The sequence below is a fragment of the Sander vitreus genome, chromosome 9 (genome assembly GCF_031162955.1).
Source record: "Sander vitreus isolate 19-12246 chromosome 9, sanVit1, whole genome shotgun sequence".
In the NCBI taxonomy this organism is placed as follows: domain Eukaryota; kingdom Metazoa; phylum Chordata; class Actinopteri; order Perciformes; family Percidae; genus Sander; species Sander vitreus.
Window position 1 is genome coordinate 26,884,648 of NC_135863.1, and position 27,684 is coordinate 26,912,331.

The 27,684-nt window shown below is 40.0% G+C and overlaps 1 protein-coding gene across 1 annotated transcript in view; it reads left to right on the forward strand.

The window, feature by feature from the left end:
- Nucleotides 1-27,684, forward strand: part of LOC144523968 (inactive N-acetylated-alpha-linked acidic dipeptidase-like protein 2) — a 196,854-nt gene that overhangs the window by 58,107 nt on the left and 111,063 nt on the right. Inside the window, exon 3 of the mRNA XM_078259939.1 lies at nucleotides 20,164-20,431. Coding sequence (XP_078116065.1) covers nucleotides 20,164-20,431 — 268 coding nt within the window. The remainder of the gene's footprint in view (nucleotides 1-20,163; nucleotides 20,432-27,684) is intronic.

A 27,684-nucleotide genomic window follows, 5' to 3' on the forward strand; every position in this document is an offset into this window, starting at 1 on the left:
TATTTCTCCGATCTCCATGGTCAAACCAGCTCATTTCATTTAAATAATCAGACATTGTTTCGCGAGCGACATTACTATGTATGCTCTGTTCACCGAGACTTTGCTCTCCACTTCCGGTGTCTATCTCTGTCTGTTTCTGGGAGAGAAACATTGCATGTTCTGCCACATTGCAGATTGCAAAGCACACCTGACTACAGTGTCAAGAAGGTAAGTAGCGAGGCTTGGACCCAAATGCAGTTCAGTACAGAAAACAAAGTTTATTAGCAAAAAACTTACAACAAGTGGTTCCAAAAAACAGGCTGGCCAGGAAGACAGGAACGAGCAGGCACAACCAAACAGCACAGAAAAACCGGCAACTCACACAGACAGAATGTAATGATCCCACAAGACACAAAGGAAACACAGAGACTAAATACACAGGGTAATGAGGAAACGAGGGACAGGTGACACTAGGGCTGGGGAACAGCTGAAACACATAAGACAATCACAAGGGCAGAAAAACCAAAAGACAGGAAGTAAATCAGGCAACAAAAAACAGGAAACATGAAACCAACTAAACAAAGAAACTAGACACAGGGACTAGATTTGACATAAAAGAGCCGTTTAGCTCAGACTTGCAGAGTACACATACAGTAGTTGGTGTGGTTCAAGGTCAGATCACGTTCTCACCACAAACTAACCGCTCCAGAATTCGATTGAAAGCGTACCGAGACCTCCTTGAAGAGGTGGTCTCGGTACGCTTTCAAGTGAACGTACACTTGTTTGGTCCGCTTTTGGTGCGCATCCAAATGCAATGGCTGCATTCACACCTGCCCAAACAAACCGCATCAAGGGGGAAAACAAACTCTAGTGCGATTCAACAGAACTAAACGAGGCAGGTGTGAAAGCCCCTTTAGAAATGGAACAAAAGTTAAACATTGTAACACTGATTCCATGAGCACCAGAGCTTTCTAATCTTGTCACCCAGCCACTCCTCAACTTGAGTTTGTTTGCTGTTGCTGATGGGGCTAAGCTTGCCCTTGCAAATATTACTACAATGCTTTAAATACTTTTGTGGTCAGCATGTGAGCTCAATAGAGGGCTCTACTCTCATCATTAGAGCTATTATTTTATGTTTCATTTCTTAAAATGTTTTTCATCACTGCCCAACTCTGCTTTATAATCGTTCTGCCTCAATTCAGAATTTATCTGTCTTCAAGTTGCAGGTGTGAACTCAGTTTGTGTCAATTTAACCGTGCTGTTTATGAGGGGCCGTCAGGGACATTATTCAGAATTACCTCTCACAAACATATGTGAAATGCTCTTACATACACTACTGAAACACTCAAAAACTCATAAACAACTGGAAGATTATTCGCTCGGACACAGTACTGAAAAGCTCTCACACATTCAAGTGAAACGCTCTCATAAACGCTACTGAAATCCTCTCACGCGCAATACTGAAACGCTCTCATGAACGCTATTGAAACGCTCTCATAAACGCTACTGAAACACTCTCACAAACACTACTGAAACGCTCTCATGAACGCATGAATTATTGGATGTTGTGATTGGAATGATTGGAAGTTGTATTTATTAAAATAGACCTGTTTGAAGGCAGATACTTTGAATTGTCATTGCAGGAAGCGCACAGGTGTGAACCAAAATGCACAATGTTATTACTTGCACCTGTGCTTTTTCCTGTTGATGAAATGTCAAACTGTCTGCCGTTAAAAGGTCTTTACATAATGAATCCTTTAGATAGGAGTATCAACAAAATAGCCATACTTATTGCAAGCTTTGGCAGGAAGTTTATAAGCCTCCTAAACAACAGAAGTAGACCAAACACTGAACACTTGCAAGCTTGATATTGCAAAGGTACATCATGCAAAACACATCCGCTTCTATTCAGCGGGCTTAGCCGGCAGACAGTGACTGTGCCCTGGGTACAGACAACCGTGAGGTCGCAGTCTTTTTAGCGGCTGTTGCAGTGAGGTTAGTTGATAAAAGGTGACTGTCAGCCGGGTACAGAGCTCCGCGAGAGCACAGGCTTTTATAAACGTCAACATAGCAGCACATGTTCTGTGAAGAGCCTCTGCTACTGACTGACTGACCCTCTAGCATGAAATAGGGAGGATTAAAAGCAATACGATATAGTATGAGGGGCCGTCAGGGACATTATTCAGATTTACCTCTCACAAATATATGTGAAATGCTCTTACATACGCTACTGAAACACTCTTACATAAACAACTGGAAGATTATTCGCTCGCACACACTACTGAAAAGCTCTCACACATTCAAGTGAAATGCTCTCATAAACGCTACTGAAACCCTCTCACGTGCAATACTGAAACGCTCTCATGAATGCTATTGAAACGCTCTCATAAACGCTACTGAAACGCTCTCATAAACGCTATTGAAACGCTCTCATAAACGCTAATGAAACGCTCTCACAAACACTACTGAAATGCTCTCATGAACGCTACTGAAACCCTCTCATGCGCAATACTGAATCCAGGGCTTAATTTGATCCGGAACCTTTTTTATTGGATCCGGCACCTCCTGTGTCACTATGAAAAATGAATCGCCTAAATGAAAAAAAGAAACTACCGTTTGTGTAGTGTTCAATGTTGTTATCTGTCTTGTTAGTCTTTATTCCCCATTGAGTTCCACAAAAGTCTTGTGTTTGCATTTTCAATGCGTTTTGAGGTGAATTTTCAGGGTAGGCTAAGACAGAGGGGGGGGAGAGGGACTCAGGGAGGGGATCGGCACTTCAACAGTGCGGTGTTGCACTTCAAGTGACACAAGCGCTTGTGCTGGTTGAGATTGCTGTTACAGCCTAATTTCACGAAAAATGTCAAAATGACAACAAAGTTTGCTTAACTTTTTCAAATACGCTGGCCAGTCGGATCCCAAACAAGCAAAAATCGTTTCTGCCGATAAAGAATGTGGAGACCACAGTGTTTTTTTTGTTTTAATTGTCCGATGGATAATTGCTGCTTGTGAAAACGATCGTTGCAGTGTATTTTAAATTTTTTTTACATTTCGCACCGATGCAGTGCACGTTCTGAAATAAAAATAAACATTGCCCTGATGTACACACAGCGTTGTTTAGGCTTTTTTAGTCAGAGTCAGAGAAGCTACGTAGGCAGGTGTAATTTTTTTTTTGGTTCCATTACCTCCAACCCCCGTTTTGAGTCGCTGGGTCAACCCCCCCTCTGCGCTCCGGGACCTCCCACTTTACGAATTAAGCACTGACTGAAACGCCCTCATAAACGCTATTGAAACGCTCTCATAAACGCTACTGAAACGCTCTCACGCGCAATACTGAAACCCTCTCATATACACAACTGAAACGGGAATTCACTTTCAATAGTGTATATGAGAATGTTTCAGTATAGTGCACAAATCTGTTTCAGTGGTGTTCATGAAAGCATGTCAGAAGTGTTTATGAGAGTGTTTCAGTATTGCGTGTGAGAGGATTTCAGTTGAACAGGAAGGCATTTCAGTTAAACAGGAAGGCGATCCAGTTGAACAGGAAGGCGATTCAGTTGAACAGGAAGGCATTTCAGATTTGTGCATTATACTGAAACATTCTCATATACACTATTGAAAGTAAATTCCCGTTTCAGTTGTGTATATGAGAGTGATTCAGTATTGCGCATGAGAGCGTTTCAGTAGTGTTTATGAGAATTGGTCTGGCCAATTCCATTGCAATGCGTTTTGCATGATGTACCTTTGCAATATCAAGCTTGCAAGTGTTCAGTGTTTGGTCTACTTCTGCTGTTTAGGAGGCTTATAAACTTCCTGCCAAAGCTTGCAATAAGTATGGCTATTTTGTTGATACTCCTATCTAAAGGATTCATTATGTAAAGACCTTTTAACGGCAGACAGTTTGACATTTCATCAACAGGAAAAAGCACAGGTGCAAGTAATAACATTGTGCATTTTGGTTCACACCTGTGCGCTTCCTGCAATGACAATTCAAAGTATCTGCCTTCAAACAGGTCTATTTTAATAAATAAAACTTCCAATCATTCCAATAATTTAGATATAATTATCTAAGTTGAGGATTTGTTCTTGACTGAAATACAGCTATTTTGGGGGCTTTTCTAAGTTCAGTGAATTTAATTACCCCATTAAAATGGATTTCTAAATGGCAAGAGGGTGGGGTTAAATTAATTACTTAAACGAGGTCCCAACATCATATTAGACTTTCATTATATATATATTAGAACCAGGATCATGATGGTTGTACGTGGCACTGCACTACTTTTTAAAAAAAGTCACTCTTTCTCATCTGACTGCCCTTATTACCAGAACAAAATGTACTATTTTGTTCAGGGGTGTCGAAGGTTAATTGTAGTATGTGTGTGTGTGTGTGTGTGTGTGTGTGTGTGTGTGTGTGTGTGTGTGTGTGTGTGTGTGTGTGTGTGTGTGTTAGTGTGAGAGAGAGAGAAATGCATTGCTATTCAGCAGTGTAGCTGGGCGCAGCAACACTGGACCTGATTTACATTCAGTAAAAAGCAGCTCTTTTAAACTGCTGCTTTATTTAAAGTCAGTAAGTCTCTGAACTCTGTCTTCATTCATCAACGCTTCATTCAATTGAGATTGAGTGTGTGAATGTGCAGGGATGTGGTGTTCAATTTAAAAGTGGTATGCTTTGATGTGGTGGTATGTCATGCAACATATAGGGCAGATATTATATGAGTGGGCACAGAGAAAATCAGGTGGGCTACCTCTGAGACCCTTGGGTTTTGTTAGGAACGATGAACTTGCACAAATAGGCAGCTATTATCATACTTGTTGAGTCACTGGTTTTAGTTACATTATAGTTACACTTCATAGAGGGCATGGCACAATAACCTGGCACTCACCAATAACGTTGCACACCGGCACACACATTCAGTTGGCAGACAACTGCAGCATCATATGTACAGAAACACCGGCAATAAAACACAAGCAGTAGGAAAAATCATGCACAGCTTCCAAATAACCAGCCAGACAAGCCTTACGTCATCAGGATTATTTTTCTCCGATTTGACAAAGCTCCTCCAGTGTTACAGAAGATTTTGGTCTCTTAAGCTGAGGTGGCTCATTGCTTTTAACTACCTAATTATCTTTCTTCTAGTCTCGCATTGCCAGACCTTCCTCCACAGCGCTGCGGAGGAGGGTCTGGCTAGTCCACACAGCATTCCGGGATGGGAGAAAAACGTGCTCCGGTTTATTGGCATTTCTTTAAACCAATCACAATTGTCTTGGGAGCCGCTAAGCGCTGGACGGAGCCCCAGTGCCGCTGCAAAATAGCCTTGGGAAGGAACTTTGTTTTGGTGGAACGTGTACGTTCAAAAGTTGTTTGAGTCGTGCAACAGAAAACTCAGATTGGACAGATAGTCTGGCGAGCTGTCTGGATTTACCCTGCAGAGATCTGAGGAGCAGTTAACCATAGTGCTCATAAATCCACCAGAGTTTAGAATTCCAACACAAAGAAAGCGGAAGGTAACGGACATCGGGTTGTAAAGAGTGACATCCAGCGGAATTTCCCGAAGTGGAATGTCGTGGATATACAATCTCTTTACAAAAATGTCGGAAATTTGTAAATTTTCATTAACCGAATAGAGGTGAATCACTACTGCGTTATTTCTGTCACACTAGAAATACTTATATTTATATACATGAAAATTCTACACATTACTTGAATTGTGGTTTGGCATACATCTTGTGCAATACTGCACCAGAATTGACTCCTGTCTGGGTAGCAGTGATTTAACTCTCAGATGATGTACCTTCCTAATTCCTCTCTTCTGTTTTAAACTATATAGCACTGAATAGAGCACTCAGTGACTACTTTTACACGTACATAATATTCCGGTTTTTGCCCTTCTTCCGAAAAACATGATATTCCGACTAAGCTGTTTTCATGGCTAATGAAAGTGAATATTCCACTTATATTCCATACATGTAGCCGTGCAAAATACGATTTTTTTAAAAGTTTACCAGCGGTGGCGGACTTGTTGGACCTTGCGAACACAGCGTCCCTCTTTCATTCCTTAAACCAGCTTCTTGAAAAGGTCGGTGTAGCGATGTGTGTGCATATCCAAAAACCTGTTGATATCCAAGTCTTTGATAATGTTTAAAAGTAGCTGTGTTTCTCCTTCTTATTGGGTCTGCAGCCTTGCAAACTGTTGGCTGGTTGGTTTGTGTACAGCAACCATAGAAATGCACAGAGCTGACCAAAAGCAGTAAACTGCGGTAAAACTGCGATTGAGACGCATATTCCGAATGTGCTGTCCAAAGAATGCCTCTTAAACACAAATAATACTGGAATATCCCACGTCTTAATCGGAAAATGCTATATTTGGAAAAAGGCCTTATTCAGAATATCCAACTGGAATATGCTGTTTACATGACCTGTATCAAATTCGGAATATTGTGTTGTTGTTGTTGTTGTTGTGTTGAATCTTCTTTATTGGCAGCCTCCATTATCACTAAGATTCCACCTTAACACCAGCCCTGGCACCTAAATAAAGATTTCCTATCATGGAACCTGAGCACAGGTGCCATGCTCTTAACATTTGACAAATGCAAATGGGACGAGAGAAATCAAATGTGACTAACGTGTATGGAAACAGAGAAAATCAATTGTTTCCTGAACAAATGGATGAGCTATTAAAATGATTGTATGCTACAGGAATATATTATCCTCAGCAGCTGCAAGTGGAGGGACCCATATTCCAAGTCTGCTTGGCCCAACAATTCTATTCACTATTCAATTTAATTCATAGTGTCAAATCATAACAGAAGTTATCTCAGGACACTTTACATATTACAGAATAGGTCTAGACCACACTATAATTTACAGAGACCAGACAGACAGACAGACAGAGAGAGAGAGAGAGAGAGAGAGAGAGAGAGAGAGAGAGAGAGAGAGAGAGCTGCCACAGACACAATCCTCATCATCAATCCAAAAACACAATTTAATGAACATACATTCACTACCGGTCAAAAGTTTGGGGTCGCTTTTCGAAATTTCCATTACAGACAGAATACCATCTGAGATCAGTTGCATTGTTTTTGTAATCAGGGCAGCAGTTTTAGGATTACATTATATGCTTACATAATTGCAAAAGGGTTGTCGACTGTTGTAGAAAGAAGTGGCTAACCTTTAATGCAATATCTACATTGCCCATTATCAGCAACCATTCATCCAATGTTCCAAAGGCACATTCTGTTTACTACTCTGATATCATTTTAAAAGGCTAACTGAGAAAACATTGGAGAACCCTTTTGCAGTTGTGTAAGCACATAATGTAATCTGAAAACTGCTGCCCTGGTTAAAAACAACAACGCAACTGATCTCAGCTGGTATTCTGTCTGTAATGGAGTGGAATGGAAATTTCTAAGTGACCCCAAACTTTTGACCGGTAGTGTAACTATGGAGAAATGAAAATAAAATGCAAAACAAAATCCCTGAACAGAAATATCCAGGTAGCAGAATATCTCAAAATAATGAATCCAAAAGAAAAACAAAGTTAAACAAAATACAAAGTCAGTGACCATGAATTGGAAATAGAAAAAGGTTGCCATTCAAAATTGTTGAGACCAAGAGAGGAACTTGTTTGTACACACTGCCATCAGGACATTGAAACAGAAAAACATTTCTTAAGTACATGACCCAAATACAAAGACAAATATTTCCAGAAATTCGAAAATATTATACCAGGCTTCACTGCCTACACTTTACTACTGGGGAAGATGAAAGTATGGCATGGCTAGCAGCTAAATATGTCTTCTCCTGACACAATATGAGGCAAAAATAAGTAGATAATTGTTGATTAAATTTAGATGCACAGCAATTGCATTAATAATTAACTAACTATATGGACACAGAGCTCCCACTAAGGCAATTATATCTACACTATGCATGTGCAGAACATGGGGTTTGTCTTCTTGCTATCATGCTAATAGCCCTTACCCAAGCATAAAACATGTAATAAAAACGTGGTTACATAAAAAAGAAGTGTTTTTTTATTTTTTTTATTGGACTTGCAGACCAGAAAGACATACTTTGCCAAAGTTAATTTGTCTGTTTGTCTTTCAAAGGAGATGGTGCAATGATGCTAAGGACTTGGCTTTGAGGCAACATTACCATTTTCCAACTTTAATAGTACGAAATCTTTTGACTTGCACAGAAATTTGAGCTTGGAAGTTACGCACCAGACTTTGAACTGCTGTTTGAAATCGCGATGAAAAGACGTTTGTTTTCCTCACCCCATGTGTGAGTGATATTGAGTATAAGGAATTAATTAAAGCTTAGATGCCAAATAGACAAGATCTGAAACATTTGAAAAACGGCTTTTGTGAAACAAAGCTGGCTGAAGTTTGGATAAACAGTTTGTCATGGTTCTCTGTGGGGAAGAGAGGCTTCAGAGATGAGGATTCAATCCACTCATCAGATGACAATCGTGAGGCTTCAATCACAGCCTGTTAACACTTCAAAACCATCAAAGCATCTCTGCAGGCATGGGAAAGGTTACACAGCATGGACATAACACTTCATCTTCTTGTTTTTTGAAGTTTCTGAAATGCTTTTTGGAATTATTTTCCCCCAGATACATACAGATGATGTACATGATATCCATGCTCAGTCTATTGCCATGAAAACATACTTAACTGGAAAAGCAGGAAAAAAATTAAACACATCAGTTCTACAAAAGAAAAACAACTTGGACGGTTCAATAAAATATACTCAACAATTCTCAGATCTATCCTGCTGCTGGTGAGCTAACGCCACAACTTAAATAAATGTAAATGTTAGCATGTAATTGGGGTAACATGTACAGTATGTGTATGTAGGAGTGGGTCTGTATGAACAGTAAGAATTAATAATACTAAACCAAACGAATCCTGCAAAGCTCGCCTGAAGTGCTTCCAAACCCAAACTGATCCCGCCCTCAATTTATATATTCTTAATTTATTCTCTACCTCTCGCTGTTCTTTTCGCTTTCTCTTTTTCTTCTTCTTTATTTTCACTTTACTTTATTTTTCCAAATCATTTTATTTTTATTTTACAATGCTTTATTTTTCCAAATCATTTTATTTTTATTTTACAATGCTGTCCCATCTTATGCATCTGGGTTTTTTTATGTTTTGTAAATCAATAACATCTGAGGCTTGTACTGCAAAGCAGGATTTGTGAACTTCAGGTTCAACTCTGGGTTTTCAGGTTTACGACGGTGGTTTACTTCTTACCCGGGTAAATCGCCATGGTAACGTATGCTGCACACCTAACTTGCTCTGGAGCAAGTTATGTTCTAGATAGTCTATATTGACGACGTTCCACTTCTGGGATTGTTCAGGTGCTGCCGGAAAGTCCGCCGGATGTCACTCTTTTTAGGCCGAATGTCCATCACCTTCCACTTTCTTTGTGTTGGCATTTTGACCTCCAGTGGATTTATGAGGACTATGCTTTAACTGCTCCTCAGATCTCTGCAGGGTAAATCCAGACAGATAGCTAGACTATCTGTCCAAGTTTTTGTCCAAGAAGTTAGTTGCATGACTAAATTATTGATCCAGATAACTAAAATATATTCTAGGTATGTTGAACTTGATTCGTAGTACAGGCCTCTGTTGTTGCCTTTGTGTTTGTTAGTGTAACCTAGCTACAAAAATTAATTTGTCTATGTATTTATGTGGTGTTGCTGTCTTTATATGAATGGGTAGAGATGCACCAGCCACTCAGAGAGATACTTTGGTCAAGTCACGCCTCTAGCTGTCCTTGATTGACAGATCATGATGCACCTGCATGATGGTGTATGAGTGAGACAGAGAGGAGATGAGAGGGCGACCAGAGCAGAGAAAACAGATTATTAGCATTATAAAGTTATTATTGTTATTGTTGTTATGACAGTTATCACTAAAAATAATAAAATGTAATCTACCTATTCAAACTGGAAGGAAATGAAAGAAGAAGCAACCTAGATCTTGGAAAGTCCCGTTTTCCTTTTCCACTTATCTTGGTAAGCTAGCTATTAATGTGCTCATGTTGCTAGTTGTGTGTGCGGCGTTACGTTGCCTGCATGTTTATAGAGTGGCGAACTCCTTTCCCTTCTGATAGACCCCTCTTTTTCTAAAAATATTAATGAAAATAGTAGATGATGGTGAAAGACAACCAATTTTCTCTCTTTTTTAAAGATAATTTTTTTGGCATTTTAGGCCTATATATGATTGGACATCTTAGACATGAAAGGGGAGAGAGAAGGGGAATGACATGCAGCAAAGGGCTGCAGGTCGGAATTAAACATGCAGCCACTGCGGTGAGCCACTGTACATGGGCACATGCTCTACCAGGTGAGCTATCCAGGCAACCCAGACAAAAAATGTTTGATCCCATTTCAATCGTGCCATGAATTACACAGAACCTAGTCTATATCCACGACGTTCTATTTCTGGGATTGCTCCGCTGCCGCCGGAAATTCTGCCTGATGTCCTTCTTTTCGGCAGGATGTCCCTTACCTTCCTCTTTCGTTGTGTTGGCATTCTATACTCTCATTGATTTATTAGGATTATGGTTAACTGCAGGGTAAATCCAGACAGCTAACTAGACTACCTGTCTAATCTGTGTTTTCTGTTACATGACTAAAACAACTTTTTTGATCGTACACATGTTCCACCAAAACAAGTTCCTTCCGAGGCTATTTTGCAGTGGCACAGTGGTTCCGTTCGGCGCTTGGCACCACCCAAGACGATTGTGATTGGTTTAAAGAAATGCCAATAAACCAGAGCATGTGTTTCTCCTATCCCGGAGTGCTGTGTGGACTAGCCAGACCCTCTTCCGCAGTGCTGTGGAGGAAGGTCTGGCAATGCGAGACTACACAGAACAACTTTAGAAGATCCATTCATATCAATGGCGAGCCTCCCAGTGTGACTCTATCTGGAACAGAGAAACCACCTGGTTGTAGGGTGGTGCCAGTAGCCAGGACTGCTATGCACATCCTCAAAGGGTGCACCTATCACAAGAAACCAAAGTCCCAGGAAAAGTCACAGACATTTAAAGAACTACGGAGAGTGGCTTGATATAACAGACATTGAAAGTGATCACGAAACAAACTTAACAGACCATCGACAAAAGATGTATTTTTACAGGCCATTTTCTATTTCCATGTTATTCAAATGTTTGTGAGTTATTACCTGCAAATGTAAGCTAACAAACTTAACATTTTGCAATTTACCTTATTGTCTGTGTACTTTCATTTCTGGGTATTACAGTCTAAGTCCCTAAGCTCCTTACGAACCTATAGTAAAGGTGAATTTACCATAAGTGGGGTACATTAGTATGTCCATATTGACTAGTATGTCTGCACTAATTGGTAAATGAAGGAATAAATAGATCCATGTTCAAGGCTATTAGCTGGAAGAAAATGTCAAGAGGGAGAGCTCGCTAGATGATATTAATGGGATAGTAACCTTCTGAAATGACAGGTTTAGTGGAGTCTGAAACGTGGATCCATTAAAGTTTTAATAAACTACATCACAAAATGGCACTGTGGCCCGCTGTTGCTGAGTGACCAGTGTCCTTCAGAGGAATTGAGACATCATACATTCTCCCTGTTTGTCCTGATAAAATCAGGTGTCAGGTTTCGACACTGGTGGGAAATCTTTTCCGCATAAGAAGTAACGAAACAACGACCAAGAAGGGAAAGCAAAAGATCTGCTATATGGCACTCTTAGCCTTATCAATTGCTTTGTTGTCAGTGAACATAAATCATGTTACTATGATTATGATAATAGACAGAAACCAAAAACAAACCCCACAAACGCATGCAACAGAAAAAACATTCTCAGATGGCTGATGTCATTGCAGAATAGAATAGAAAACACTTGTACAGCTGGACAAGTTTTATATTAATATATCCAGCAGCATGATTGCCTTGCTGGCCACCTGATCAATGTACGTCAATAATTCACTATTCTTTTAGCTCTTTTTTGGTCTCCACCACTTTTGTGGGCTATTTAGTTAAACTTGTGCTCCACTATAATTGTCACCAGTGATCTGCTGTTTGGTGCTGGGAAGGGTAGAACTGCTGAAACGAGGTTGATGAGAGCTGTTAGACTGAACCAAAACAGTACATTTGCTTGCAAAAAAACAGAAAGATGCTATAACTGAAGCTACTAATATCGCACACAGTCACACACACATATTGATTAATGGAACTTTAAAGGAGTTAAGTATTTTCTACGACGTATACGACGTATTGCTACTTTTACGTACCTAAAACTGAATACTACCTCTATTGTAGAGACAGACACATTTACTTTGAGGAAAGAGGAGAGGGTGGGGGGTTGGAAGTCTTCACATAAAACTGCATGGCATTAGGGTTACATAAACATGCAGTTGTGTGGATCACCACACACATGCAAAGACAGACACACTCAAAGTCACTTGAGACATGAGACGGCTTCAGAATTGGGCATGTTTCCCAAAACACAGGGAGTCCTTCCAACAGCTTGGCTTATAGATAAAGGTCTCTGCAAGCACATACGGAAACACACAGGCTCGCACACATGCATGAAAACACAGCAGCACACACACACACACACACACACACACACACACACAGCCTCCTGCTGCTGCTCCTGGCGAGCTATGAGACATGGCCTGCTGACTAGAGAATAGCAGAATTGTGTGTTTGAGCCATCTGCTACTGAGACTGATATAGATGTCACACACACACACACACACACACACACACACACACACACACACACACACACACACACACATACCAGACAAACAATACAGGCAGACAAACATTTTGTCCACACATTTGCAGTTAGACAAGTTAAAACAATTATGGTGATTATTACCCATTTATGCCCCATCTATATATAGCCAGCACTTTTTCATTCAGGACAGTTAAAAGGATTAGCCTAGTTTTGGGAAATATGTTCATTTACTTTGTTTCTAAGGGTGAGCATTTAAAGTAGCCGAGTCGGACAAAGTTGAGTTGGCTATGTGAGGCTTAAAAATCCAGTAAATTGACAATATAGAACCGTTAGCATTTTATCAATAAAGATAGCAATATCAATCCTGATACGGCTTATCGATACCGACAACTATTGATACTTTCACCGATACCACTCATAAATTGGTATATGAAATAAATAAATAAATACATGAAACTTTGTGAAAAGATTTTACAGTTATTTTACATTTTTACTTTTTTTGCAGAAATAAGTTGACTTGTTTCCTGAGTTTCCTGTATATATAACGAAGGTGGACCAATTGCTACAAATCTGGTCTAACGACTATCTATCTATCTCTGGTTGTCAGGACAGCTCACAAAACTCGCTGAGCAAAACTAGGAGGAGCAGCCTGTCACCAAAATTAGAAAAGATGGTCCACCTTAAAGGTCAGTAAAATATCAGAAATGAAAGTAAAACCAATCATACTTTCTGTCTGACTATAAAAGCTGTTTCCCCAACATGGTAGTCCTGTGTGTGTACTATATGCTATAATAATAATAATAATATCAGGAAGGTTACATGACTCATTTTAAACAAAACACTAACGTTTCTAAATTTCTAATTTTTATAGCTTGGTGTGGATGTGCGCGATCAGATAGCAGGTTGTGTGTTGTCTGTTGAACTGAAAGACGCATAGCGCACGGGAGCGATGGAGAAACACATATAAATGCTGAGGGGACTTATTGTCCTTCTTTCGTTGGACATGCCTTTAATGTTTTACCCTTCAGGTTATACGCTGCTTACAACTTAGAACCAAATATGGAGTTGCTCACAAAACCTCAAGTTTTGTGTTGACTGTGTAAATAGCTGGACTATTACTGCAATGGGTGGCAAGGTGAAAATAATTTTACTAAAAATAGATAGCAAAATAGCACATAGGTATACGGATAGACTGATAATCGGCACCGGCTGATTATTGGGCTGTTTTTTTGCAGATTATCTGTATCGGCGTTTTATTTGTCTGATAACCGGTGAAGTTAATTAATTAAAAAGTGCGCTACTTTGGCTCCGCTACATCTCTGTCTGTCCCTCTGCTTCGCTTTCACTCACCACTGAGTCTATCTTGTACTGTGTATTATGTTGGAAGTTTCTAATGTATTAAGTAATTGCTTAAAGCATTTAAACAAAGTTTTGTGTTGGAGTTTATAACATTCCAAAATCTTAGTTTTCACTTTTAATTTTCACTGTAAATTATTATGTAAACCAAATATTGGTCATCTGTTTCATTAACTACAAACAATCCATATCTGTGTCGGCCTTGAAAAACCAGTATCGGTCAATCCCTAGCTAAGAGTACACCAGTTTTGTGTGGGTTCAACCTGTTAGATTAAGATTATGGGCCCTGTAGAAAGGCATTATCTATGGGCCCCTCCCCACATCCACAGCTATTCATTCTAGCATATTTTATGGCCCTGGGTACTCAGTCCCCTTTCCACCCCCAGTCCAACACCCCTGGATGAGCTACCTGGTTGTGTATGGTGTGTTGTGGGCTGCGTGTGTGTGTGTCCTTGCTGCTATAGAGATGGAAATTCAGCCCATCAGCGCGGACAAAAGGATACTGACGCACTTGGCGGTTATAGTACCCCTTAGTGTCTGGCAGTTCTAGTATCAATCAGCAGGTAGAACTTGACTTGGGTCTTGAGGAGTTGTATCATTTATTCACCGACAGATAAACTGTACACACTCTGCACTGCTTTGTTTACAGCTATAACCTTACTGCTTAAGAGCCCATTCAGCAATCCTAAATTTGTGTGACGTCCAGTTGTGTTCTTTAACCCCACAAAGTAGCACAAGTAGACTTTATATTTCACAGTTACTGTTTTCCGTCAGATCGTTTATGGATCTCGATGTTTCCGACCACACTTATAGGCAGCTTCTTTTCTTGAAGACTAATGCTTTGTTGTTTGGCAAACATTTAGCTGTAACACAAACTCCTGGACAGTTCAGTGCTTGTGTTTCATGTTTTTCTTGTGGCAGCGATAGAGGCAGTGATCTTTCCTGTACGGACTCTCAAATCGCCTCAAAACCTACCGACAGCAGCGTGACATGGGGTTGCGTTTCTCCAAAAGTTGAGTCTGTCTCAACTTTTCGCCGAAACACACACTGTTCACAGCTAACTGCTAACTTCATACTCACGTCATACACACACACACGCTCTCTTTTTCTCTCTCTCTACCGCTCACTCGCTTACATTATACATGAGTATACATTGACAATGTATCATTATACAATGAGTTATTCCTCAATAGAATTTGCTACTTTTTGTAGAACACATTTTAGTTTAAAACACTCCCCAATGCTTAGACCCGGTAGGCAGCCGGCAGCGTTACAGAAAAACTGATAGCAGTCCTCTTATCTCACTCTATGAAAGTGTATTTTCAATTCTGTCAAACTATATCCTTGAAAATAAAATCCCAAAATGAATCTAGCCAAAGAGAGAGAAAGACAGACTATGCATGAATGGAAATGGAAAATGAAAGAGAGAAAACTGCAAATACTAAGACCGTTCATGACTGTCTCCCTTTCTTATAAATGTTTAAAAAATTAACTCATACATCTGAGTAATAAAACACCTACTCTATTTCTTGCTTTTATGGACCCATTATATTGAAATTGTGACATGTTGAAGAGTACTAAATGAGTGTTTCTTTTCACAAAGAAAATTGCAAATCGTGTCAACTGCATATTTTAGAATATATCTTTTATGAGATATTATGAGATATCTTCTCTTCTCAGTATCAGGTATTGTTCAGCGCTGGATGGCATATTTGTTCTTTGCCAAAAGGCTGACATACCAGCCAGTCGATGGAAATGTCTTTATTGGGTCCAGTCCTCTCAGACTCAGAACAATAAAGAGAATAAACATCAAGCACTAAACAAACCAGCAGAGGAGACTCAAATAAGGCCTCGATCAAAGTTTATTGACATGTCTGTCTTTCATGCAATTAGGACAATGGGATTGACAGACATTGATTGAGGAGTTGAGTGTGTGTGTGTGTGTGTGTGTGTGTGTGTGTGTGTGTGTGTGTGAGAAAGAAAAATACATTCATGCTGAACACCAAGCTCTAGCAAAACTGAAAGAAAAAACTGAAAGTAAAACTATCTTCACTGTTATGAAGACCAATTAGCAGAAGCATTACCATTATCGTAAGTGCTTAACAGAGTTCTCTTCATTTCAGTTTTTGAAGCAATCTTTTATTAACATTTAAAATAACATAATTTTCCGAGAATTTCATCATGTGTCTTTCATTAAAAGCCTTGAGATGTGAATAAAGATGTCATCATTCTGAACGTCATCATGTGTGTAATGTACTGCAATGTAAGAGGGCACAGATTCACAATCTCTACTCCTGGGCTGGGTTTACTCACCTCTAACACAGAATTCCCAAATTTCCAGTGCATGCTCAAACAGCACGTTCATCAGGTGATCTGTAAGAGTTTAAACAATAGACTATAGTAGGCTATAATAACTCAACATAAACTCAGTAGAACTGAACAGTAGGCTGTAAACATTTTCAAATCGGTTTGATATTACTGTAAGCCAAACACCGGACAGGTATACCAAATTTGACCACACTTGGTGTAGTCTATATCCACGACGTTCCACTTCCGGGATTGCTCCGTTGCCGCCAGATGTCCGGTACCTTCCGCTTTCTTTCTTTTGTAATGTCTCCGGTGGATTTATGAGGACTATGGTTAACTGCTCCTCCTGGATCTCTGCAGGGTAAATCCAGACAGCTTGCTAGACTATCTGTCCAATCTGAGTTTTCTGTTGCACGACTAAAACAACCTTTGAACGTACACATGTTCCACCAAAGCAAGTTCCTTCCCGAGTCTATTTTGCAGCGGCACCGTGGCTTAGTGCTGTCCATGACGATTGTGATTGGTTTAAAGAAATGCCAATAAACCAGAGCACGTTTTTCTTCCATCCCAGAATGCAGTGTGGACTAGCCAGACCCTCTTCCGCTGCGCTGTGGAGGAAGGTCTGGCAAAGCGAGACTACAGTTGGTGTGACACTAGACTCCCGAGCAGTGTTGGGGGGCATTACTGTAATCAGATTACATTTGTCTGTAACACAGTAATGTAATGCATCAAAAAATACTAATCCAAAAATGATTGTGTTACTGGTCCTTCAACTATCTGCCTAACTAGAGGAGAAAACAAAATGTATACCCCCCTCAAAGTGACCAATGCTACTTCACCAATAAACCATATATTATATACCTAACTAGAAGTATTTTAAACTAAGTAAAGCGCTGTGACGTCAACAGTCTATAGTTTAGCCAGAAAAAGTGAGCGTCATGCGGCGCGGACAGTTAAGTTTAGGCACCAAAACAACTATAAGTAAGTAAAAGTAAAAGATGGTGGTTTTTGATTAAAACACTCCCGAGAAACAAACAAGCGTTTCCCGATTGGCACTATACAGGGGCTAGTCATATAATTAGAATATCATGAAAAAGTTGATTTATGTCAGTAATTCCATTCAAAAAGTGAAATTTGTATATTATATTCATTCATCACACACAGAGTGATATATTTCAAATGTTAATTTATTTTAATTGTGATGATTATAACTGACAACTAATGAAAATCCCAAATTCAGTATCTCCAATACGAAAACGAATTTTTTTTCAGCTCTTCTGCATTGTTGGGTCCGCTGCATCGCATCATCCTCTTCACAATACCCCATATATTTTCTATGGGGTTAAGGTCAGGCGAGTTTGCTGGCCAATTAAGAACAGGGACACCATGGTCCTTAAACCAGGTACTGGTAGCTTTGGCACTGTGTGCAGGAGCCAAGTCCTGTTGGAAAATGAAATCTGCATCTCCATAAAGTTGGTCAGCAGCAGGAAGCATGAAGTGCTCTAAAACCTCCTGGTAGACGGCTGTGTTGACCCTGGACCTCAGAAAACACAGTCGACCAACACCAGTAGATGACATGGCACCCCAAACCATCACTGACTGTGGAAACTTTACACTGGACTTTAAGCAACGTAGATTCTGTGCCTCTCCTCTCTTCCTCCAGACTCTGGGACCTTGATTTCCAAAGGAAATGCAAAATTTACTTTCATCAGAGAACATAAATTTGGACCACTCAGCAGCAGTCCAGTCCTTTTTGTCTTTAGCCCAGGCGAGACGCTTCTGACGCTGTGTCTTGTTCAGGAGTGGCTTGACACAAGGAATGCGACAGCTGAAACCCATGTCTTGCATACGTCTGTGCGTGGTGGTTCTTGAAGCACTGACTCCAGCTGCAGTCCACTCTTTGTGAATCTTCCCCACATTTTTGAATGGGTTTTGTTTTACAATCCTCTCCAGGGTGTGGTTATCCCTATTGCTTGTACACTTTTTTCTACCACATCTTTTCCTTCCCTTCACCTCTCTATTAATGTGCTTGGACACAGAGCTCTGTGAACAGCCAGCCTCTTTAGCAATGACCTTTTGTGTCTTGCCCTCCTTGGGCAAGGTGTCAATGGTCGTCTTTTGGACAGCTGTCAAGTCAGCAGTCTTCCCCATGATTGTGTAGCCTACAGAACTAGACTGAGAGACCATTTAAAGGCCTTTGCAGGTGTTTTGAGTTAATTAGCTGATTAGAGTGTGGCACCAGGTGTCTTCAGTATTGAACCTTGTCACAATATTCAAATTTTTTGAGATATTGAATTTGGGGTTTTCATTAGTTGTCAGTTATAATCATCAAAATTAAAAGAAATAAACACTTGAAATATATCAGTCTGTGTGGAATGAATGTATACATTATACAAGTTTCACTTTTTGAATGGAATTACTTAAATAAATCAACTTTTTCATGATATTCGAATTATATGACCAGCATCTGTATATGTGGTGGTATTGGAAGGAGGATTCAATTCTTGCATGTTTTGTTTTGTTGTACATGATCAAACCCCCCGCCCGTAAAGCACTTTGAAATAACTGTGTTAAATGTAAATGCATTTTTATTCCGCTTTCCTACTCTACTCAACTACTCAAAGCGCTTTAACAGAGTACAGGCACCATTCACCCATGCACATTTATACACTGTGGCCAAGTATGCCGTACAAGGTTCCACCTGCTCATCAGATAAACATTCACACTCATTCAATTCAGGGTTCAGTGTCTTGCCCAAGGACACTTCGATTGGTAGATGACTGCCCTACCATCTAAGCCACAGCCTTGTTGTGTGTAAATTGCTATATAAAAATGGTTGATTTAATTTGATAAATACATGGACTTTCTAGTAAACAAAAACAAGGCATCCCCCCTCCCACCGCTACTGAAATATGATCTCCTTCATGGTGCCACTCAGGACTCAATTGCTTATAGCATGTCAAACACTGGCAGCTGCGTTGGTTCATTCGTACAATGTGTTAATCACCTTGTCATATTGCTAATTACCAGTGACGGGCTCCTTGGAAAGTGTTGTGAGCAAAGCTACCAGTTACTCAACATTAAATGAAGCTTCACCACACTGAAGCTAAATGTTATAAATGTAGCAAGATACAGTAACATGGCAATAGTTACATGGAAGCTATTTTTTTTATACATTCATGTACATGACATACAGGTATGGCGGTGGCTTCACTGATCCTCAGCAGTTTAATTTCAGACCGCAGCAGAAAGCTCCACTGGGCTTGAGCTTAAGAAATGCTCAGGGAAATATAGCTTGTGTGTGTTATCAGTAAGAGCTAAGCTACTGATAACCTATTTGATTAAGAAATCAACAACTCTATTGAGAAGTAGTTAAACTAGTAACATGGCCGTAAGTTGCCACCGCCAACGTTGCTTACAATACAAGTTGGATATAGAGCTGTGACGCCGTCTTTGTGGGTTGCTGATGTAGGCTAACTTTTAATTTTTCTGAATGTGTCATAATGATAAATACAGGTTCAGCCAGTTTGCATAAAATCAAAACCGGGGGTAAGCTTGTACCAAAAAAACGGAAATTGACCCAACTCTACTGAACAGCCTTCACGATAGCCTTCAAAATACTAACAAACAGAAACCCCCCAAGCACACAGCGGAAGAATGAAACCGAGGTTTTTATAAGGAAAAGGGAGTCAAATCTGGTGAGAATTTTCAATAAGTCCCAGGCTCTCAATACCTATCGGTAGTGGTTTTGTATTGCATAATATAATGAGCACTTCTCTTTGCTGCTTCCAGGTCTTTCTCCAGCCTATCAGATGACAGCGAAGAAGCCAGAGCCAGGTACCTCTACAGGCAGTGGGTGGGACTTGGTTTGACTGATGTTCATATGTCCAATCACACAGTTCTGCTCAGCCTGCCTGGTTCCACACCCAACACCATCACTGACAGATCTACTCACCAGTGTTTCCTGCCAAACGGGATCCCCTGTGACCAGCGTGGACCAAATGACCTGCCAAAGCACAAGTTCCCCTACGCAGCCTACTCTGCCATTGGAAGTTTGCAGGTAATGCACCACCACCCTGTAATGACATTTCCGAAACCAAAGGTTGCTTCCCCCTCCTGGCTGCTGCACTCTTCTCATGCTCTTCCTCCCCCTCATTACCTTCATATTGTCAGAGTGTCTAACTCTCCATTCCCCGGCCACTGAAGGGTCATCAGTAAAAGTCACAGCCAGTGTTTGTGTCTTCAAATAGTACAGCTTGGCCAACCACAGTTTCAAAGGTGTCTCAGTGCTTTTATTATCAGCTACTACAACACTTTTCTGGTAGATTTGTGGCATAATGGAAAGAGTCCTTATAAGTCATATTTGTTCCACTTGTTTATTAAACTATTTCAACACAAATTAGCATATGTGCTAAAGAGCTGGGGCTTCAATGTTGTCATGGCTTATGTTAATTGCAATTTAAGACATTATATGGCATATGGCATATAGCATATGTGAACACACAACGCATTCTCATGAACAGGTTCATTCGATATCGTATGAATATTTATGCACACAGATACGTATGATATCTTACAAAAAGATGCAACCGGCGTCTTGTCATGTGAATGGTGGCTACAGATCTCTGTGAGATGTCGCCGTATCAGTGGGAGTTGCTAGATGAGTTTACCCGATAAAAGGTGACTTAAGCTGTTAAGTTTAGGTGAAAAAAGCGAGCATCATGCAGCGACGACAGTTAAGTTAAGTTTAGGAAAAAGACAGTAGTTTGGATAAAAACACTCCCAAAGAACAATAATTTGCTGGGTGAAAGTCTTGTTTTCCCCGTTAACCAAACTCCACTCACAGACTTTCCGCGGTTTGAAGGCGCTGTGTTTTATGACCCACACGTCGTCACCTACCTCCTCCCTATGCGGCCCACAATGTTCTTATACAGCGCCAGTCACTTTGGTGCATACAGCAATACATATGTGGAATGCTTACGAATGAAGCATGATTTATAGTCCTTTGAAGGCTCCACACAGAGCTTTCGCCGTAGCCTATGTAAGTGAAGTTTATACTAGAAATCTGCTTCAAACCATGTACTCCTGCACTCCCCAGCGTTTCACCTATAGTTGGAAGAGTGTTGACAACTCTTTTCCAGTGAAAGTAGCTAGCACTAGCTCCAAAAGTCGCTAAAGGTTGCTAGATATTGGTGACATCATTGCATATTATTTGCATAAAGCTTAGTGGTTGTGCCGGCGGACTGCCTGCTGCACGCTGCAAGAGGAGAGGGAGAGAGACCCTGTGCTGTTGGCAGAAAAGCTGTGGACTGTGATTACTGTGAGCAGCTTGCATGGAAATAAATTTCCCCCTGATGGTTTAGTCGCTAAATTTGTCGGCAGTCGCTTTTTAGAAGTAAAGTCGCTGAGAGGTTCTGAAAAGTCGCTAAATCTAGCAAGAAAGTCGCCAGGTTGGCAACACTGAATCATTACTTACTGTAAGTGTTATTGAAACTGAATATTAATGTGTTATTTCTCAGTTAACAGCAAGCTTTAAAATGTATCTGTTTTCAAGTTCGGAACAGTAGAGACAAACAGTCCAACCAGTCACAATCAGGTGGGAATGTATGGAGCAAAAATTCACCGCACAAGCAGAAAAGCACAGACAGCACTGCAGATGAGGCTGAAGTTAGTTTGATGATCGCAAGCTGGACCCATTTTACCCAACAGATTCTGCATCAAGCCTTAAATTTTCATTTCTCATTTTTGTACTTTGATATTTGGAGTTTCCTTTTGACAGCACTTTCAAACTTCTTCATGTTTTCCTGTTATACCAAAACATTCAACCAAACCTACACTGCACTCCCACTTTTGTAACTCCAAACCCTTTTAAGAGGTCGAGCCCCCCAGTTTGGGAACTACTGTTTTGTACCACTTTTCCAACACAGTAATTACTGTAGTGAGTACAATGTAATCATAACCAACAGAACTGTTAAACTACAATTAATGTCAGAATTAACTCATTAATTACCACACACTGTATTTTGTTTTATCTGTATCTGCACCAACTGACCCAGGTTGAAAAAGACTTGATCCAACTTGGTCCAGTCAATCATGATGCCCAAATCAGAACTGTAAATTAGTCAATAGAAACATAAATCTTACACATGTACACATTGTAAACAAACATCTTTGGAAGAAAGGAAAGATGGAGTGTTTTTGAATGCAGCATTTCATATAGCACAATTGCATGTTATAAAATGAAACTATATTCTCTAGATTTAAATGGGTCATACTCATGAGGATCTTTTTTTTAAAATAAATGGAGCAGGAGGAGAATTTTTCTTGGTAGTGTGCCTTAGGCCATTTCTTACAGACAAGAGGGAGTTCACACACATTATACATTACACTTACACAGAATGGAATCTGTGATTAGAACACCAGCAAACTCAACGCAGAAACTGTAAAATTATGTTAGTGTCAGACTGTTGATCTTCTCTGCCATCCTTCAGGAGTGTGAAGGTTAATGGAAGTCATTATGCATGTAGTCCGTTCACCCTAGCCAGAAGACACACACGCACAAAGAAATACAGTCGCACTATTTATAGAGGGTTGTACTTGTGTGTATCCTGGGAACAGAGAAAGGGGTTGAAGGAGACACTTGTTATTCCCTGGAGCCCCTGCCGGCCTGAGGGCAGATGAAAAGTTGGAGTGATTCTCTGAATACCAAGTTTTTCTCCACTTTTCTCTCCCTCCCTCTCTCCCCGTTCTCCTTTCTCCGCTTTGCTCGATCCATCCAGCTGTCCACTCGTCGGAGTCTACCCAAAGGAGGGTCACAGTCATCCATCACCAGATTATTTCCTAGCTCCGTTCCTGCGCGCTGCCTTGAATTAAGCGGCAGTTTTTGGGATGTAAACATGGCTTTCAGACAATTAAATGTGGCGTTTGTGATGGATGGATGGCGGCCCAGAGCAAGTATACCGGACTAATAAGTCCTGCTGTTGGTGGCACTGTTTTGCTGCTGCTGTGGAAACTATGGTCTGACAGACACACACACACACACACACACACACACACACACACACACACACACACACACACACACACACAGGAAGATAATGTAACCATGCATTTTGTATGTAATATTGCAATCTGCACATTCTGCATTGATAATATAGTAATAGGGCTACTTACATTTCTGTTATATGAAACCAAATCCATCCGGAGCAATGATGATGATTTTTGGCATGATGTGTCATATGGGGTGGGGTGGGGGGGGGGATTATACAACAAGAAGATCCGACCAGGCAATCTTATTGGTCAACTTAACATTCCAGTCAAATCAGCACAGCACACCCAGAGCTATTTGAGCACACCTGGCGCATCACTTAAAATATTACTCTGCCGTGTCTATGTCAACATACAATGTTGAATTAAAAAACATTTATACAAACAAATATACATTTGTATTAATTTAAATCAGGAACCCGATGTGGAACACACAAACACTCTCCAACTAATATATATGGTTATAAGTTAACTTTCACTGGAAATGTTTGGATCAGCTTTGCCTGTGACAGTGCTATGTTAAAAATAGCTGATACATGTTAATTTTGCGGACATACATGAGTTAAATCCATCAATGGAAAAAAAAAAATTTCAGCAGATATGTTAGTTACAACAAGATTGAGCTAGCAAAGCAATTTTGTGTTTATACTGTATATGTGGAAGTTATTCAGTTTGGAAAAATCTCGTTAGCGTAAGTTAGCTGCAGACTCACGTTAAACAGGAACAGGAAATCGTCTCTGTTGTTTGAAGTTTGCAGACGTATAGGCTACTATCTAAAACTATCCATGTAAAAAAAAAAATCAGGAGATATCTTAGTTATAACAGGATTGTGCTAGCAAAGTTGTTTGGTGTATATATATGTGCGGTAATTATTCAGTTTGGGAAATCCCACCATGTCTACAAAGCTAACGTTAGATCAAGTTGGCTGGCCAACTAACGTTGAACAGGGAGGGACCAAAAATGTCTGTTTTTTTTATTTTTAGAGCGAATTGCTCCACAATATGAATACAGTTTGACCATAACCTTTATTTTGTTGAAATAACGTTGTATAATCGCAATATTACACTCAAGGGTTTGATTTAATGTCATATGATTGGCACTTCAGTGATGCTTACGAACTAGCTGGAATAATGGAACATAACAATAGATTGTCAAAGATAACAAAATAGAGACTTGTGAGGCAGTAATTGAAATTTAGTTGTTTAAGTTGATAAGAAGTTTCCAGAGGAATTTCTTTCTAAGAATTTCCAAGTGAATATGTATTTGTTCATTTAAGAATGGAAATGTTTCATTTATGTTATGTTGAATTGTAATTCACAGTTATACATGTTATATAGTAATTTATTTCTAGGAAATTGCTGGAAATATGAGACCTTTAATAAAATTGTAAATGCCCATAGTTGACACAAGAGAGAGGCAGCAGCATGAACACGAAAGTGATTGGCTACAAAGGTATTCAGTTTCAACTTTTACATTTTTAGGAATTTTTATTTTTGAAGGTCCCTGGTTTTGTGCTAGTGAATGTAAACATTTTATTGGCTCAGAATAAAAAGATGAAGTTATTGACAAACTTAAACACTAATTCGGATTGCTTTCATCCTGATAGCTGACAACAAATTCCAGTGAGAAGTATTAAATGAGCAGAGGGAAGGGGAATTAGAATATTTTCTTAACTTGCTTATTCATGGTTACACAGCGGCTCAGTCACGGTGGATCAAAGGTTCATGTACACAGCTTAAAACCGTAACTGGATTCTTGGTTAGATGTGCTACTCCAAATAAGCAACCGTCGATAGTATCACTGAGCGACACCTCTATCAGACTAATGGCTGTTGGACAGAGTGGAATTGGTTGGGTTTTACCATAGACAGTATATAGAATAGACCAACAGATCCCGTTGCTCTGGACGGAGACCAGTGAAGGATATTAGAAGCACTTTTCCGGTGATTGCTGAGCGTTACTGCGCAGCCTCCAACTGAGAGAGACAACGTTAATGTGACGTGAGCAACCAGTCTGAAAGTTGTAAGTCTTCTGGTAGCTGTGCCAAGAGAAATCTCAATCATTCCCAATCTTGCAGAGATGGAGAGCGTAGGTATATGTAAGGAGATAACATGGGCACAGGCTAATTATTGCTAAATAAAATGCTAGTTAACATTAGTAATTAAAGTTAAACAGCTTATGTAAGTCGCGTGGTTATGACACAATCGTTACCCTATAACGTGAGGTACAAGGTAATGGAGCCTTTTATACATTGTTGTGTTTCTTCAGAAATAAACAATGGACAAAGTCTTTAAACGCTTCAGATGTAAAGTTATTATTATATATCAAAGTGACGTCAAAATGAATGGCAGTCAATGGAATGCTAACAGCGGGTGAGTGCTTGTTAGCATAAAGATGGCGCCATAGGAGCTACGGGTTGTTGACAGACGCTTACCCCCTTGGGTTTTACCCTGTGACCTTCTTTTATGGGGCATTTTTTTAACCCCTCAGACAAACTGCCACTTTCCTGACAGACAAGTCACCTGCCTACATGTGAATTGCTCTTGCTCATTCTATCTGTAATGACTGTAATGTATCTTCTGAACATATTGTTTGTGCTATGCATGTTCTAGTTTTGCAGTGGGAAAGAACATTCTGCAGTGAAAATCAGGCCATTTAATTGTGTTTGCTTTTAAGGTTCAGTTTGAGAGATAGATAGCCTTTATTGTCATTGTACATGGAAACATACAACGGAATTTGGAGAGCTCTTCAATCAGTGAAGACAGTTTTAATAATAAAAAGAAAAACATAACAAGACATCACATACATTCAGGGCATGACATTTTAATAAATAGATAAATAAATAAAAGAATTGCACATGCAAGTGCATTTCATATTTAAAAGACTGTGTAAGTTATGGTTGTTTGCAGGATTTAAGAGTTCTGATAGCCCAGGGGAAACTGACACAGAAACTGTTTTTGAGTCTGTTTGTCTGGCTTTTTATGCACCTGAACCGCCTGACAGAGGGCAGGAGGTTGAAGAGGTACTGACTGCGGTGGGAAGGGTCTTTAATTATATGCCTTGCCCTGCTGAGACAACGTGGAGATGTCACATTGAAATGTTTTAGACTTAATTTTGCTTTACAAAGGACACAGGAATAAGGACACATGGTTATTTAATGATATAGGAAAGGAAAAAAGAAGTAATAAAGAATAGGAACAGAAGGTTGAAAGTGACACCAGAGACAGACCCGGTGGTTGTCATAGGAGCTGTAGGACATGTAACGAACACACTGACAAAGTACACAAGCGGCATCCCGTCAACATCTATGAAGTAAAAGAAATCCTCTTGGCACCGTACACATTCACCAGAGGTTGTTATCCATCATGTGAAGGGAGAGACCAGCTTCCCTGTAGAGTCCCAGGAACATTTGGTCACAGCTACAAGGACTAGAGGTGGAAATCACAAATCACTTTGCTCAGTTCAGTTTAAAGATTGGTTGTCACTGACTGTCCTAAGCTAAATGGTCGCATCAGCGTTTACATTAGAGATGGAGACTTGAGTTTGAGACTGAAACCTGGACCCTATTTTTTCTGATGTTTTTGTGTCTAAGTGACTGACGGGAACAACAATCTTTGACATTGGTCGAGTGTTAAGCAAGATCACTGCAATGGGCAGCGGCGAAACAAGATACAATGTAAGTTAATAGGGCAATTGTCCAGCTTGTATTTACCTTCAAAAAAGTGCTCATTTCACTGACAGGCTCAGATTAATATTCTAAGTGTCTGACAACATTATGGAAAGGATTTCTAAGGAGGTTGACCTTTCTGTTAAAGTGTAAGATCCTTTTTTTAAACATAAAAACCACCAGACTCAATAGACTCAAATAAACAGTAATTTTAGCATTGTAAAATACACTTCATTCAAAGTCGACAGAAACAAACTAAAACTATGAAAAGCCATTTTGGGTCGTTTTTTCCACTTTTCCAACCATCACAACTCTAGTTTTGGTTGAAATAAATACTCTCTGTGCTTAACCTATAAACTAACTACGTAATGCGTAACGCATCTTCTGCACGCGGCCACCGGCCACAGTCAACATGTCGACAGCACCAGCAGCTGCCCCTGAAAATGCACCCTGATATGTTAGCTAACATGTTTAGCTCAGCATTGGCCATCTAACGTAGGGTGATCAGATTTCCCGGAACTAAAACCGGGACACTGTGCGCGTGACCGTAGTGCTCGTGCACGCACATGCTTTTTAACGTGAACATGTGCCAGCCCAGGT